We start from the raw sequence: 13433 nt of genomic DNA on the forward strand, positions 1-13433 counted from the left end.
CTCCTTCATTTCCCCCCTTTCACCCAAAGTGTTTCTGAAAAGACAAAAAAAGGTTTTTATTAAAAAAAAAACAAAAAAACCTATAAATATGCATTTTGTTTTAACATGTATCTGTACAATAGACTTGTTCACTAGACTCCAACATTTTATCAAGAGCAGATTTGTTTTTATAATGTCACAAAAATACGTGTGTATTCACAAGTGTTAAATGCATTAAATTGTTATATTATTTATATGGCTTTCTTTGCCATAAATATTTGCATTCTGTTGCCGTTCAAATACTGGAAACTTTCATATTAACAAAGGCTTGAGTGCTGAATTATTCCTGCTAATGGATACTCGAGAGAATGAAACTAGTTTTTCATGCTATTATTAAAAGAACCTTTTTCTTCTTTGGTCCAGTTACACAGATTTGTTTATTGGAGCCCCTCTTTTTATGGATCGAGGTTCTGATGGGAAACTTCAGGAGGTCGGCCAAATTTCCGTTTGTCTTCAAAGAGCATCTGGAGGGTTTCAGATCGCAAAGCTGAATGGTTTTGAGATATTTGCAAGATTTGGCAGTGCTATTGCACCTCTGGGTGATCTAGATCAGGATGGTTTTAATGGTAGGACATCATTTTTTTACCAGAATTTTTAGTTTATAGATTAAATGTACACAACGTCAAGTTTGGATTCTGCAGACAACTGTTACGTATTCTAATCATGAGTGAATGTTGGACACTAAGGTCTAGACTCCTTTCGATGCTTGTATGCTACTCCCAAGAATGCTAACAGGAGTTACATGTATGCATCGAGCAGAGACTATACCATTTAAACTACAGCATGGATTTAGTTGTTACACTGGCAGTGTATTTCTTTCTAGGTGATAAGTACAGTAGAAATTTTGATTAAGTATCTTACTCACAACTGTGATTTTTAGGACATCCTCAATGCAATTTCCCTGTTTCCATTGTTTAAAGGCAACCTTCCTCTCCAGAAACACAAAGATGACCGGCAGATTTGTTTCCAAGAGTTGGTTAAAAATATTTTAATGGAAAAGACTTTTCTGAGAAAAGTCTTGATTTAAAATATATATATTATTTTGAAATTTACAAGTCTACTGAAAAATGTTTTTTGACAGCTACAGCCAACTGTACCAAGAGCTGGGTTTCCTGAGCAAGTATTTGGATGAGAACTGATGCAACCAGAAGTGTGGAATCACAAGCCCTTGGGCAGTGCTTCTTGTAACTTTCACTTGGAAATGGGCAACAAACAAACAGCCAATAATCACATAATTCTGGGTCTTTAAGGACTGCTAGGGAGAACACGTTTCAAAATAGATGTCCATGCTTTATCATTTTACGTTTTGACTATGCAAGTATTTTCTCAAAGACCTAAAAGTACACTGGGCTAATATTTTAATTCCCTGGTAGCTCTACCTTTTTATTTTATTTTAATAACATCACTGGAATTTTTTCTTAATCCTCACTTTTCTTTTGTTATCTTGGAAATGTCTCATTCTATCTGTAAAGTGTACTTGGAAACTTTGTAAGAAATGCAGGTGAGTGAAATACACAAAGGTGTATAATCCATTCCAGTGATTTTATCTATTAAATGATATCAAGTGGATAATAACCTTAGCCATTAATGGATAAAATTTGGTTTTAGGCGAGCTATGAGTGTGTTAACTTCAGAGTCTTTTTTTACAATGTGCCAGGTAGGTACCACATCTATGGTAGCTCAAGATGTTTTGTCATTTAATATGTAGTCACTGGTAGTATATAGAATTAGTGTGATGGTGCAGCATCACTGCACCTATTCACAGAAGATACTGGAAATGTTACAGCTCTGAGCCAAAATCCTGTTCACTTGATTAGATGATCCAGACAGTGTGTTCATTCCCTCGTATTTCAGACTGAAATACGAATAGGTGAGAAAACCGTAGCAAAATTTTCTATGTTCTAAGTGTAATTATTATGCCATTATTAGATCTGATTTATCTATTTATTTATTTATTGCTCTGATTCATTTTGAGAGTGCTAATTAAAATGCTTTTCATCACAGTATGGTTCAAGATTGGAATTTCTATTGTTTGTGTAAAGTTTGTAAAGATGAGTTAAAATACAAAATGGTAAATTTTTGAGTGTTCTTTCTCTACGAAACATTTTCAAAATTAAGAGAAAGGGGAATCATGTAATTACTCTCTCCGTTTCTTGTTAAGTATTTAAACACTTGCATGTTAAGCAAGTCTTTGAACCTATTGAGGAAACATTGAATTTAGATTTTCAGTACACTTCTGAAGCTGCTCTTAGGTGTATTATTTGCTGTAGAGTCTGATTAGCATTTTATTTATTACTGTTCATTGTTCACTGTTAAGTGCTCACAAACTTATTAAACTAAAGAGTGAATGTAATTCCTGTAACTGAATATCCTCCGTCAAATAAATTGCCAAGCCCTGATCACAGTAGACTGGAATTCAATATTTAACATTTGTTTAGGCTGATTTCAGAGTCTTCCACAACCATTAAAATGTCACACCCTTTGGAGGAACCATGAGCATGTTAATGAAATGGACAAATAGTTCCACTTAATTTTTGATTTGTCTCCAGCAGTGACTAATTCTGGGCGTTAAACTCAAAAATATCCCAAATCCATATGATCCATCTGTGAGCAGAAGTGTTTGTTTTACTGTCCACACCCAAATGCAAGTTCATGATATGTTCTTGCTAAGCTTGAGATATCCTAGCATACAATTAAAAAAGAAGAAAAAAAAAAGTATGAATTTTTTTTTAAGACTTGTTAATTTTTGTTCCTATTGACATAGATCAAAATTAAAACATCAGAAATCATAGATCAACATCTGTGTACAAATGTGCTCTCTTGGTCTGTGTTTAAAGATGTTAAAGATCATTCTTTTGGTTTACAGATATTGCAGTAGCTGCACCATATGGTGGAGAGGACAAGAGAGGACTTGTCTATATCTACAATGGAAGAGCAACTGGTTTGAATGCAGTCCCGTCTCAAATTCTTGAAGGGCAGTGGGCTGCTCGGACTATGCCACCCAGCTTTGGGTACTCACTGAAAGGAGCCACAGATGTGGACAAAAATGGATATCCAGGTCCTGGGCTATACGTGTCACTTTAGATTAATAGCAGCCCTACCTCTGACTAACAGCCTATTTAAATCCATATATATGTATATGTAACGTGTATTATTTCCCCTTTCTCTCCTTTTTTCTTAGACTTGATTGTTGGAGCCTTTGGTGTTGACACAGCTGTTCTGTATAGGTATGTTTTACTCTATGCTTTTACAAAAGTAAATGAAGAAGGAAAGCTGGCATGCACTCATTACAAAACAACGCAAGATTAAGGAAGGCAGAAATTCTGCCATTCTGTCTTCCAAGACTTCTGGAGATGAGAGAGGAGGAAAGGTTATACTGCTGCTTTTACTGGAGACATATGCAGTCTGCAGTATATTTTTTGTCTTTTTCAATATATCTGTTAAGAAATAAGTTCATAAGTTCATAAGGTTGGAAAGGACCTATAAGATCATCTAGTCCAACCATCCTCCTATCACTATCTCTACCCAACTACTAAATTAAGTCCTTTAGCACCTCATCTAAACGCTTCTTGAACAGCGCTAGGGATGGTGCCTCAACCACCTCCCTAGGCAGGCCATTCCAGTGCCTGACCACTCTTTCAGAAAAGAAATGCTTCCTGAGGTCTAATCTAAATCTTCCCTGGCGCAACTTGTGGCCATTCCCTCTCGTCCTGTCATTACTTATCAGGGAGAAGAAGCCTACCCCCTCCTCACCACAACCCCCCTTCAGGAAGTGGTAGAGTGCAATAAGGTCTCCTCTGAGCCTCCTCTTCTCCAGACTAAACAATCCCAGCTCCCTCAGCCGCTCCTCATAAGACTTGTGCTCCAGGCCCCTCACCAGTTTTGTTGCCCTTCTCTGAACACGCTCCAGGGCCTCAATGTCCTTCTTGTAGTGAGGGGCCCAAAACTGAACACAGTACTCGAGGTGCGGCCGTACCAGAGCTGAGTACAGGGGGATGATCACCTCCCTGCTCCTGCTGGCTACACTATTTCTAATACAGGCCAGGACGCTGTTGGCCTTCTTAGCCACCTGGGCACACTGCCGGCTCATGTTGAGCCGAGCATCAACCAACACCCCCAGGTCCTTTTCCTCTCTACATTCTTCAAGCCATTCTGCCCCAAGCCTATAGCATTGCATGGGGTTATTGTGGCCAAAGTGCAGGACCCGGCACTTGGTCTTATTGAACCTCATCCCATTTTGCTCAGCCCAGCTGTTCAGCCTATCCAAATCCCTCTGAAGGGCCTCCCTACCCTCAGGCAGTTTGACACATCCTCCCAGCTTTGTGTCATCTGCAAACTTACTGAGGGTACACTCAATTCCCTCGTCTAGGTCATCAATAAAGATATTAAACAAGATGGGCCCCAAAACTGACCCTTGGGGGACACCACTCGTTACAGGACGCCAGCTGGACTTAACTCCATTAACCACTACCCTCTGGGCACGGCCCTCCAGCCAGTTCTCCACCCAGAGAAGAGTGAACCTGTCCACACCACGGGCTGCCAGTTTCCTTAGGAGAATACTGTGGGAGACCGTGTCAAAGGCCTTGCTGAAGTCCAGGTAGACTACATCAACAGCCTTTCCCTCATCTACCTGTCTGGTCACCCAGTCATAGAAGGAGATGAGGTTGGACAAGCACGACCTGCCCCTGGTGAACCCGTGCTGGCTGGGTCTGATCCCTTTATTGCCATGCACGTGTCGTGTGATCTCCCTCAATAACATCTGTTCCATAACTTTCCCTGATACCGAGGTCAGGCTGACAGGCCTGTAGTTCCCCGGGTCTTCCTTACGGCCTTTCTTGAAGATGGGAGTCACATCGGCAAGCCTCCAATCTTGTGGGACCTCTCCAGATAACCAGGAATGCTGATAGATGGCAGAAAGTGGCTCGGCAATCACCTCTGCTAGCTCCCTCAGCACCCTTGGGTGGATCCCATCTGGCCCCATGGACTTGTGGGAGTTCAGATGGAGGAGAAGATCTCTGACCGTCTCTGCTTGAATCACAGGGGGTGCATTATGCACCCCGTCCCAGACTTCCAGGTCAGGGCAAGTACCATTTGGATAACTGTCCTGTCTATTAAAGACAGATGTGAAGAAGGCATTGAGAACCTCAGCCTTTTCCTTATCATCTGTGGTTATATTGCCTGCCTCGTTGAGTAAAGGAGGGAAATTTTCCTTAGTTTTTCTCCTGCTGTTAATATATTTGTAAAAGGGTTTCCTGTTCTCCTTTACAGCAGTAGCCAGCCTAATTTCAAGCTGGGCTTTAGCATTTCTAATTTTCTGCCTGCAGATCTTGGCCAGTTCTCTGTAGTCACCCCAAGTAGCCTGACCCATCTTCCAGAGGACATAGACTCTCCTTTTCTCTCGGAGTCTCAACAAAAGATCCCGGTTCATCCACACTGGTCTTTTGCTCCTCCGGCTTGACTTACAGGACTCCGGGACTGCCTGCTCCTGTGCCTTTAAGATTTCCATCTTGAAGAGCATCCAGGCTTCCTGGACCCCTTTACCCTTCAGGAGCAAGTCCCAAGGGACCCTTGCAACAAGCGTCCTGAACAGGTCAAAGTCTGCCCTCTGGAAGTCCAAGGTAATAGTTTTGCTAGTCACCCTCTTGACGGCACCCAGAATAGCAAACTCCACCATTTCATGGTCACTCTGGCCAAGACAATCTCCAACCTTCACATCCCCTACTAGTCCTTCCCTGTTAGTGAAAAGTAGGTCAAGCAAGGCATCTCCCCTGGTAGGCTTTTGCACCAGCTGAGTCAGGAAGCAATCATCCACACATTCTAGAAATCTCAAGGACTGCTTCCTCTGCGCAGTATTGTATTTCCAGCATATATCAGGGAAGTTGAAGTCCCCCATGAGAACGAGTGCTGGCCATCGTGCAACATCTACGAGTTGTTTATAGAACATCTCATCTATTTCTTCATCCTGACTAGGTGGTCTGTAACAGGCCCCCACCACGATGTCACTCCTAAGGACTATCCCCCTGATCCTTATCCATAGACACTCTACTTTGTCATTTCCAACCACTAGTTCTTCAACATCAAAACACTCTTTGATATAGAGAGCTATGCCACCACCCTTTCTTCCCTGTCTATCCCTTCTGAAGAGCTTGTAGCCATCAATCCCAGTATTCCAGTCATGGGAGAGGTCCCACCATGTTTCTGTAATAGCTACAAGGTCATAGTTAGCCTGCCTCACAATGGCTTCAAGCTCTTCTTGTTTATTGCCCATGCTGCGTGCATTGGTATAGATGCACTTCAGCTGAGATATCTGCCTCACCCCTTTTTCCAGCACAGCCTCCTTAGGCGCTTTACTGGAGAGCCCTGTTTTATCCCCTTCCCCCGTCACAGCTAGTTTAAAGCTTTAATTGTCTTAAATGCTTTCTGACTGTCCGTTTTCTAGATTCTGATACGCAGCTTGCTGCTAGCTGTCACACTGTGCAGCCCCAGTATCCTCATCAAGACTTGCTCATTTAGGGAAAATACCTTTTTTGTCTGTATTGAAAACAGGAAGGACTTTTCCTTAACACAGTCGTCCATGTAACTAAAATAGAATAGACAGTAGGAAAAGAGTACAGAGAAGCTTTCTCATTTTTCTCACTGATGTTTGTTTTTCTGGTAGTTCTACTAATTATTTTCTAAGTGTGTATTTTGCAGTTTAATGGGAAGGGCATTGTCTACCATGGTGCTGAATGCTGCTATAAAGGATGTCTTCTTTGTAGGGCCAGGCCAGTTATTAGAGTGAATGCTGCCCTCGAAGTTAATCCAACTATTCTAAACCCAGAAAACAAAGCCTGTTCACTGTCAGATGTAAAAGTTTCATGGTAAGTAGGATGTCTCTTTTTCCTGTGGCAAGAAGAAGCTTTTCAGCTTCTGTTTTCATAAAACTCAGGCTTTGAGAGGATTCATGAAGTCTAACCAGGCAGTTAAAAAAAATACCAGGTTTTTCTTAAAGTACAGGCAACACAAAGAACTCTCTCAACAGTGGTGAGAGACATACTGTCTTCAATAAATTCTGCACTGGCTGCTAAAATAAATTTTTTCCTGCACAGATTTTGAACTGTATTTGTTGAGTAGAGTAAGATCTTTCCAACATGGTAACGGATTACAGGGCTTATGGAAGAAAGCATCCAGGCAGGTTTTGAGTATGTCCAGAGAAGGAGTCTCTGCAGCCTCTCTGGGCATTCTGTTCCAGTACTCCATCACCCTCAAAATAAATAAGTTAATTCATGTTTGTACAGGACTTCACATGTTTCAGCTAGTGCCAGTTGCCACTTGTCTTGTCAGTGGCACCATCAGAAAGAGCCTGGGCCCATCCACCCTGCAGACATTTGTAAGACATTGTAAGTAATTACAATGTAATCTCATTGTAAATATGAGATCAGCCTCAGCCTTTTCTTCTCCAGCCTGAACAGCCACAGGTCTCTCAGCTTTTCCATGTACAGAAGATGCTCCAGGCCCTTAATCATTCTGTGTCCCTCTGCCAGACTCTCTCTAGAAGATTCCTGTCTTTATTGAGCTGGAAAGCCCAGAACTGGACACTGTGCTCCAGATGTGGCCTCACCAGGACAGAGTAAAGAGGGAAGATCACCTCCTTCGACTTGCTGGCCATGCTTTTTTTTGATCAACAAAAGCTTTGCATTGCTTTTTTTGCTGTCTCTTTATTAATAGGTTGCAATTTCTTTTCCACCAGTAGAAGACAGGGCTTGGCATTGAGCTAGAGTCCCACAACAGAAGACCTATGAACTGACAGAAACAGTGAAGAGATTTAGAATAAAAAGAGGGGAAGAATAAGTGTATGAAATTAATCCTTTGTTTTCTTTCAAAACAGCTTCAAAGTGAAGTTCTGCTTAAAAGCAGATGGCAAAGGAAAGCTCCCTAATTCGCTCAGTAAGTTCTATTACCTTTTTTTGTACTGTCATTTTTTTTTATCCTGTTTGCAGACATGAGTAGTGGTCACGACCCTTTTTTCATTACTAAAACAAATGATAACCATTTATAACGCAGTTCTGCCAGTTCAGCAGTGACTGTGCAGATCTTCGGCAGGGTTTGGTGGTGGTTTTTTTCCTTTTTTTTTTTTTTTTTTAATTTGTGTTAATTGAAATCAGTGTGGTTTTTAGAGTAATTGGGACTAAAAGCCTATGTGTAAGAATTTGTGGAATTAGTCTTGAGAAATTCTTTGTATTTTACAGAACTGGTTTGAAATCTTATTTAGAGGAAAGTTTTATTCAACCACATTTAGAGGAAATAATATTCAACCACAAACATAGCTAGGCCTTAAGAATATAAGCAAGACACAAAACACTTGTTGTATAATATGGCTGATAGCATGCTATAGTCAAGTAGTGACTAACAATTATAAACGCTATTCTGTATTTTATGTATGACAAGCATAAAAGAAGTATGATTTGGAAAGACTTGCAATTGCTCTTAATATATTTCATCATCTGTACTGAATATGTGAAGTAGTTAAGTCAGCAGTACAGTTCAATTATATTAATATTATGTACAAGACTGCTTTACTATTTACTAAGTTTTGCTTTGCTGTTCACTGGGGTTGAAAAGCTTTTTTCGTGCAGTTGCAAAGTAATTATGAATGTATCATTGCTCAAACAGTAGTATAATTTCTGTTTTGAAAGATGGAGCAGAGCCTGATTTAGGGTAATCATAGCATTTGTTAGTTATTGTACTGAGAATTGATGTACTAACAGATTTTATTTTCAAATAACTGGAAGTTTTACAAGCTCCAAGTATTAAGAATTTATTATTATAATATTATATATTATTTAAAAGGTAAAATCAGTTTTTAAACTCACTTCTGATGCACATTTGTTTCGTGTTTAATTGGACAAAGTATCCCTAATATGAGTGCTTTGTATCGGACAGATTTTCAAGTGGAGCTGCTGTTGGATAAACTGAAGCAAAAAGGAGCTATAAGGAGAGCTCTCTTTCTCCACAGCAGACAGCCTAGCCACTCCAAGAACATGACTATTACAAAGGGAGGCAAAATGAATTGTGAAGAGCTGGATGCTTTTCTGAGGGTAAGCATCCATTTATGTTTTAGAGAAATCATTGGTGCATTGTTTCTTAATTTTTTTTTTCCATTAAAAACAAAACACACACACAAAAAAACCAAGGTAGAGGAACTTCTTGCCTAATAGATAAACGTAGAACTATTAAACTGGTCTGTCTTTCGTAGGTCAGTGTTGTTGCCAGGGGATGAAGAGGTGTAGCACTTTGATAAAGATCCTGGTCACATGGACTGGAAATTCACTTCCAAACGCTTTAATCAGTACTTGGACAAGTTGTCTAGACATGAAATTAGTTATAATTTACAAGAAACTTAAAAGTCAGTAAGATGATGTTGTGCTTCTACCTTGGAAAAGAAAGAGAAAAAAAACAAATTTTCAACCGAAAAGCAAACATCAGCAATTAGAGGAGACAGAAATGGCTGAAATGCTCCATTTGCTTTTTATTAGTCTTTTTGCTTCATTCCCTACAAATGTGGACAGGCATTAAATATAATGTCTGACCCAGGAGAAGAAACCCTGGCATTCTCATCTATATGAGATGACCTCACATTGAATGCAAAAATCGTTGAAAACTGTCAGGGAAAGTGTTATCAGTAGGTTTCTGTCCATAGTAGATAGCTTCTGAAATAAGGTCCTGTAATGAACTCAACAGTGATTTGAAGTGAATAGTATGAAAGCCAATAAAGCCATTGTAAGAGAATATTTTTAGGAATTCTGAAGATGAATATCTTTGGATTTTAGAAGCATACAGAATTTTTTGTTATAGGAAGAAGTAGAATTGTTCAGACTCAGAGGCTCCTTGCTGCTCAAGTTCTCTGACGTAATCCTTCTCTGTTCTCCTTTTACATTTGTAAATCATACTGGCTAAAACTGAAATTGCCCATATTCAGAGTTTACAATACAGGTTCTTTGAGAAGAGGTTTTTCAGTTCTTAAAGAGCCCCCAGGTATTTGAATGTTGTTTTGGCTTTTTAGTTCCTACAGGTTGATCAATAATTAAAACTGCTGCTCGGTGCTGCTGTTGGGATAGCTGTTAACTAGAGAAACGTTGGTTTTGTTTTAATTACAATTCTAAATTTTTGTTTCCTTAGGATGAATCTGAATTTAGAGACAAATTAACTCCCATTACCATTTTTATGGAATATCGTCTTGATTACAAAACAGCTGCAGATGCAACAGGATTGCATCCTATCCTCAACCAGTTCACGCCTGCTAATATGAGCAGACAGGTATATTTCTTTCTGTGATAACAAAACATAGAACATATTTTCAGCTTTCAATGTGTGTGTTCATCTTAGCACTTCTCAAAAACTAGGATACAAACATATGCATCTAGGCCTTAGCCTTTGAGTTATGGAACTTTAGATTGGACTTGTTTGGCTTTTTTTTCCCTATGCATCTTTTTTTCTCAGTGACATATATATATATATATATATAGTTATAAATATTTTACTCCTTAACACTGCACTTCTTTTTCATTTGTACAGTCTAACATTTTTCTGGAGACAAGAAGAAAATAATAGTACAGAAGATGTTACCCTTGAAGGATTGGAATGTTTCTTGCATTTCTCATCCTGTGCAGCTTTATGTATTTTATCCATTTATCTCCACAGATCTCATAATAATTTTTCTGTTTCTGCCCTTTTGTGTACAGTTTCTGCTCTTGTTCGTAAAGAGAAAAGTTTGTTTGCAAAAACTCAAGATGATTAGATTCAAAGTAAGGAAAGAGGATGATGACATGTAGGCGTTGGTCCTGGAACTGAAAAGTGTGGCAGGTTCTTTTATTCAGTGGTGAAACAACATTATTGGGAGTGTATGTTACGTGGAAATTATTAAATCGGTATGCTTTTGATTTCTGAATAGGCACACATTCTGCTGGATTGTGGTGAGGATAATATCTGCAAACCAAAGCTGGAGGTTTCAGTAACAAGGTAATTATTTGACAAAAAATGCCATATGAAAAGGTAATAACTCTGCTTGAATTCTGAACTTGAATTCTGGACTTCAAGAGCTTGTAATTGCGAGAACAGTTTTTCCTGCTTTGTTAACAAATGTCACTAGCATGTAAGGGAGGGAGAACAATATAGCCTCTCCAGTACCATTGCACAAAACATTTTCTGTTTGCTGACCTGGATACAAGTGTAGCATTAGTTGCGGTTAGTGTTATTTAACACTAGAGAGGAGCATGAGAATGTGAACAGATGTGGGGTGGATAAGGCTTCTTTTGCCTTTTGTTGGTATTGGTGGTGTTGTTTATAAATGCAGGAAAAAAGAACAAGCTCTTACTTGCAATTCCTTCCTGAAGCTGAGCTTCTTGTGCTTGGCAGGCCTGAAAGCCATTCTGAATACACTACCTCTAGTCATAACTGTTAGCTCTCTTTGTACCATTATACGTGTAGTGTGTGCACATGTAGGTATGTAGCACAATTGATGGATATGCTCATTCAGGCAAATGCGTCAGAAACATTTTACATTATGGCAGCTACATTTAGCTTAACTCTTGGTTGAAAATCTAAAAATACTTTAGTATATATATTTTGTAAGATATGCTACTTGTATCTGGAACAGATATATTAGAAAGGTGTTGGCTGTATGCTATAGTTTACCCTTCCTTCCATCAAGTTCTGTTACAAACGTGTGCTTGTACTTCTGTAAAGTAGGCACGTAACTCAAAATATGCACAGGGATTTAGTTGTGAATAATGGTTTACTCTGTTAAGAAGAGAAGTGTTGGGTCATATCATTTCTTTCATAACAGATTTAAAAAGAAGATTCTCACGATAAGGCATGTATGTAGTATTTACTCCATTTTTGTCAGTGATCGTAGTCACTTTCTAGTTTTAAATACAGTGAAGTGCTCTCTTGTTCCCAAAGCATATGTACTGCCTCCTGCTTTCTCTAATGTTTTTATGCAATCTCAGAGTTTCTTCTTTCTGTAAGTTCAGCCAGTTAAAAGTATTATACTTAGACACCTGACTGAAGAGTTCATTTTTACCCTTGTTTTACTTCAGCGATCAGAAAAAGATCTATATTGGTGACGACAATCCCTTAACACTGACTGTCAGTGCTGAGAATCAAGGGGAAGGAGCCTATGAAGCAGAACTCTTCGTCATTGTTCCGCCTCAAGCAGATTTCATTGGTGTTGTTCGGAACAATGAGGTAAAATTGCAAATATTGTTCTTTTCTGAGTAGTTGTTGCTATTGAAGCCTGCAGGAGAGCGTCCGTCGGTGATACTGCTTGAGATAAAACCTTAAAGCAAAGCTCCTAAGGAATGCTACGAGATTATTCTGAGCCCTGTGGTTATATGACACCCTGGCAAATGTTTCTACTTTGAGTCTGCTCGTAGCAACAAAGGAAAATGTATGTGATGGGGTCTTGACACACAGGTTGTATTTGCTATCATGTCTTCATACAAACAGTAGCCATTTAAATTTAAATATATTCAAAATCTGATAGCTCTTCTAACGCCTCTTGTTGAGTTAGCTAGTGAGTATTCATGTTGTTTTGCCTTCCAAGCTGTATTTTCTGCAGATAATTCTAATGCTTCCCTGATTGCCAAAGTTTATTCATGTAGGTTTTAAAGAATTAAGTGGAAAATTGCTATAGATCACAGAAATCATCAGTGCTATCCAACATAAGAGTACTGAATTTCTCCTTTGATAACCTTGGAAAGAGCATCTGTCTCACTTCAGTAACATTCATCTCCTTGCAGACTTGAATATTCAGATTTCATCGAATTTATAACGCTTGATTATGTTGTGACTGAGAAATCATGTTAAAATTAATGCAGCATATCTAGCACTCTTCTCTAACCTTTGAAACAGATGTCAAGAGGTAAAGAATGATGTTCCTTAATTTTATTTTCTGTTTTATGGCAGGCTTTAGCAAGGCTGTCATGTGCATTTAAAACTGAGAATCAAACTCGCATGGTGGTTTGTGACCTGGGAAATCCCATGAAAGCGGGAACTAAGGTAAGGTTTGGTCCTATGCGTGTTTGGTAGTTCAGGCAGGAGGGCAGCTGGTGCTTTTCTTAATCACAGGTGGTGTTTTAATGGGATGTTTACCAATAGAAAGTTAAGATGAAATCTAGGTGACATCTAGCTACCCATGTGCTTGGTTCGTTCAATGGAAACCGGTTTCAATTTCTTGAGTAAATGGAAGTCTGAAAGGGGTGTCTGTGGATTTTATGATGCAACTCAAAATGAGAAGTTCAGTAAACAGAGGAATTTATTTTGGTGTGTTCTATGTCTGTAGATCTATCAAATACTAATTTTTTGGTATATAATAAATAGCTAGCTCCTAATACACCTTTCTGTTAATGGAAAAT

The 13433-nt window shown here is 39.1% G+C and overlaps 1 protein-coding gene across 1 annotated transcript in view; it reads left to right on the forward strand.

Annotated features, from left to right (window-relative positions):
- Nucleotides 1–13433, forward strand: part of ITGAV (integrin subunit alpha V) — a 46060-nt gene that overhangs the window by 22784 nt on the left and 9843 nt on the right. Inside the window, exons 12-21 of the mRNA XM_065751147.1 lie at nt 403–605; nt 2906–3097; nt 3221–3266; nt 6798–6899; nt 7907–7965; nt 8962–9116; nt 10198–10335; nt 10970–11037; nt 12117–12264; nt 12985–13077. Of these exons, the coding sequence (XP_065607219.1) occupies nt 403–605; nt 2906–3097; nt 3221–3266; nt 6798–6899; nt 7907–7965; nt 8962–9116; nt 10198–10335; nt 10970–11037; nt 12117–12264; nt 12985–13077 (1204 nt within the window). The remainder of the gene's footprint in view (nt 1–402; nt 606–2905; nt 3098–3220; nt 3267–6797; nt 6900–7906; nt 7966–8961; nt 9117–10197; nt 10336–10969; nt 11038–12116; nt 12265–12984; nt 13078–13433) is intronic.

This window comes from Cyrtonyx montezumae, unplaced genomic scaffold (genome assembly GCF_038088225.1).
Source record: "Cyrtonyx montezumae isolate F1298 unplaced genomic scaffold, pur_monq_1.0 scaffold_7, whole genome shotgun sequence".
Classification (NCBI taxonomy): domain Eukaryota; kingdom Metazoa; phylum Chordata; class Aves; order Galliformes; family Odontophoridae; genus Cyrtonyx; species Cyrtonyx montezumae.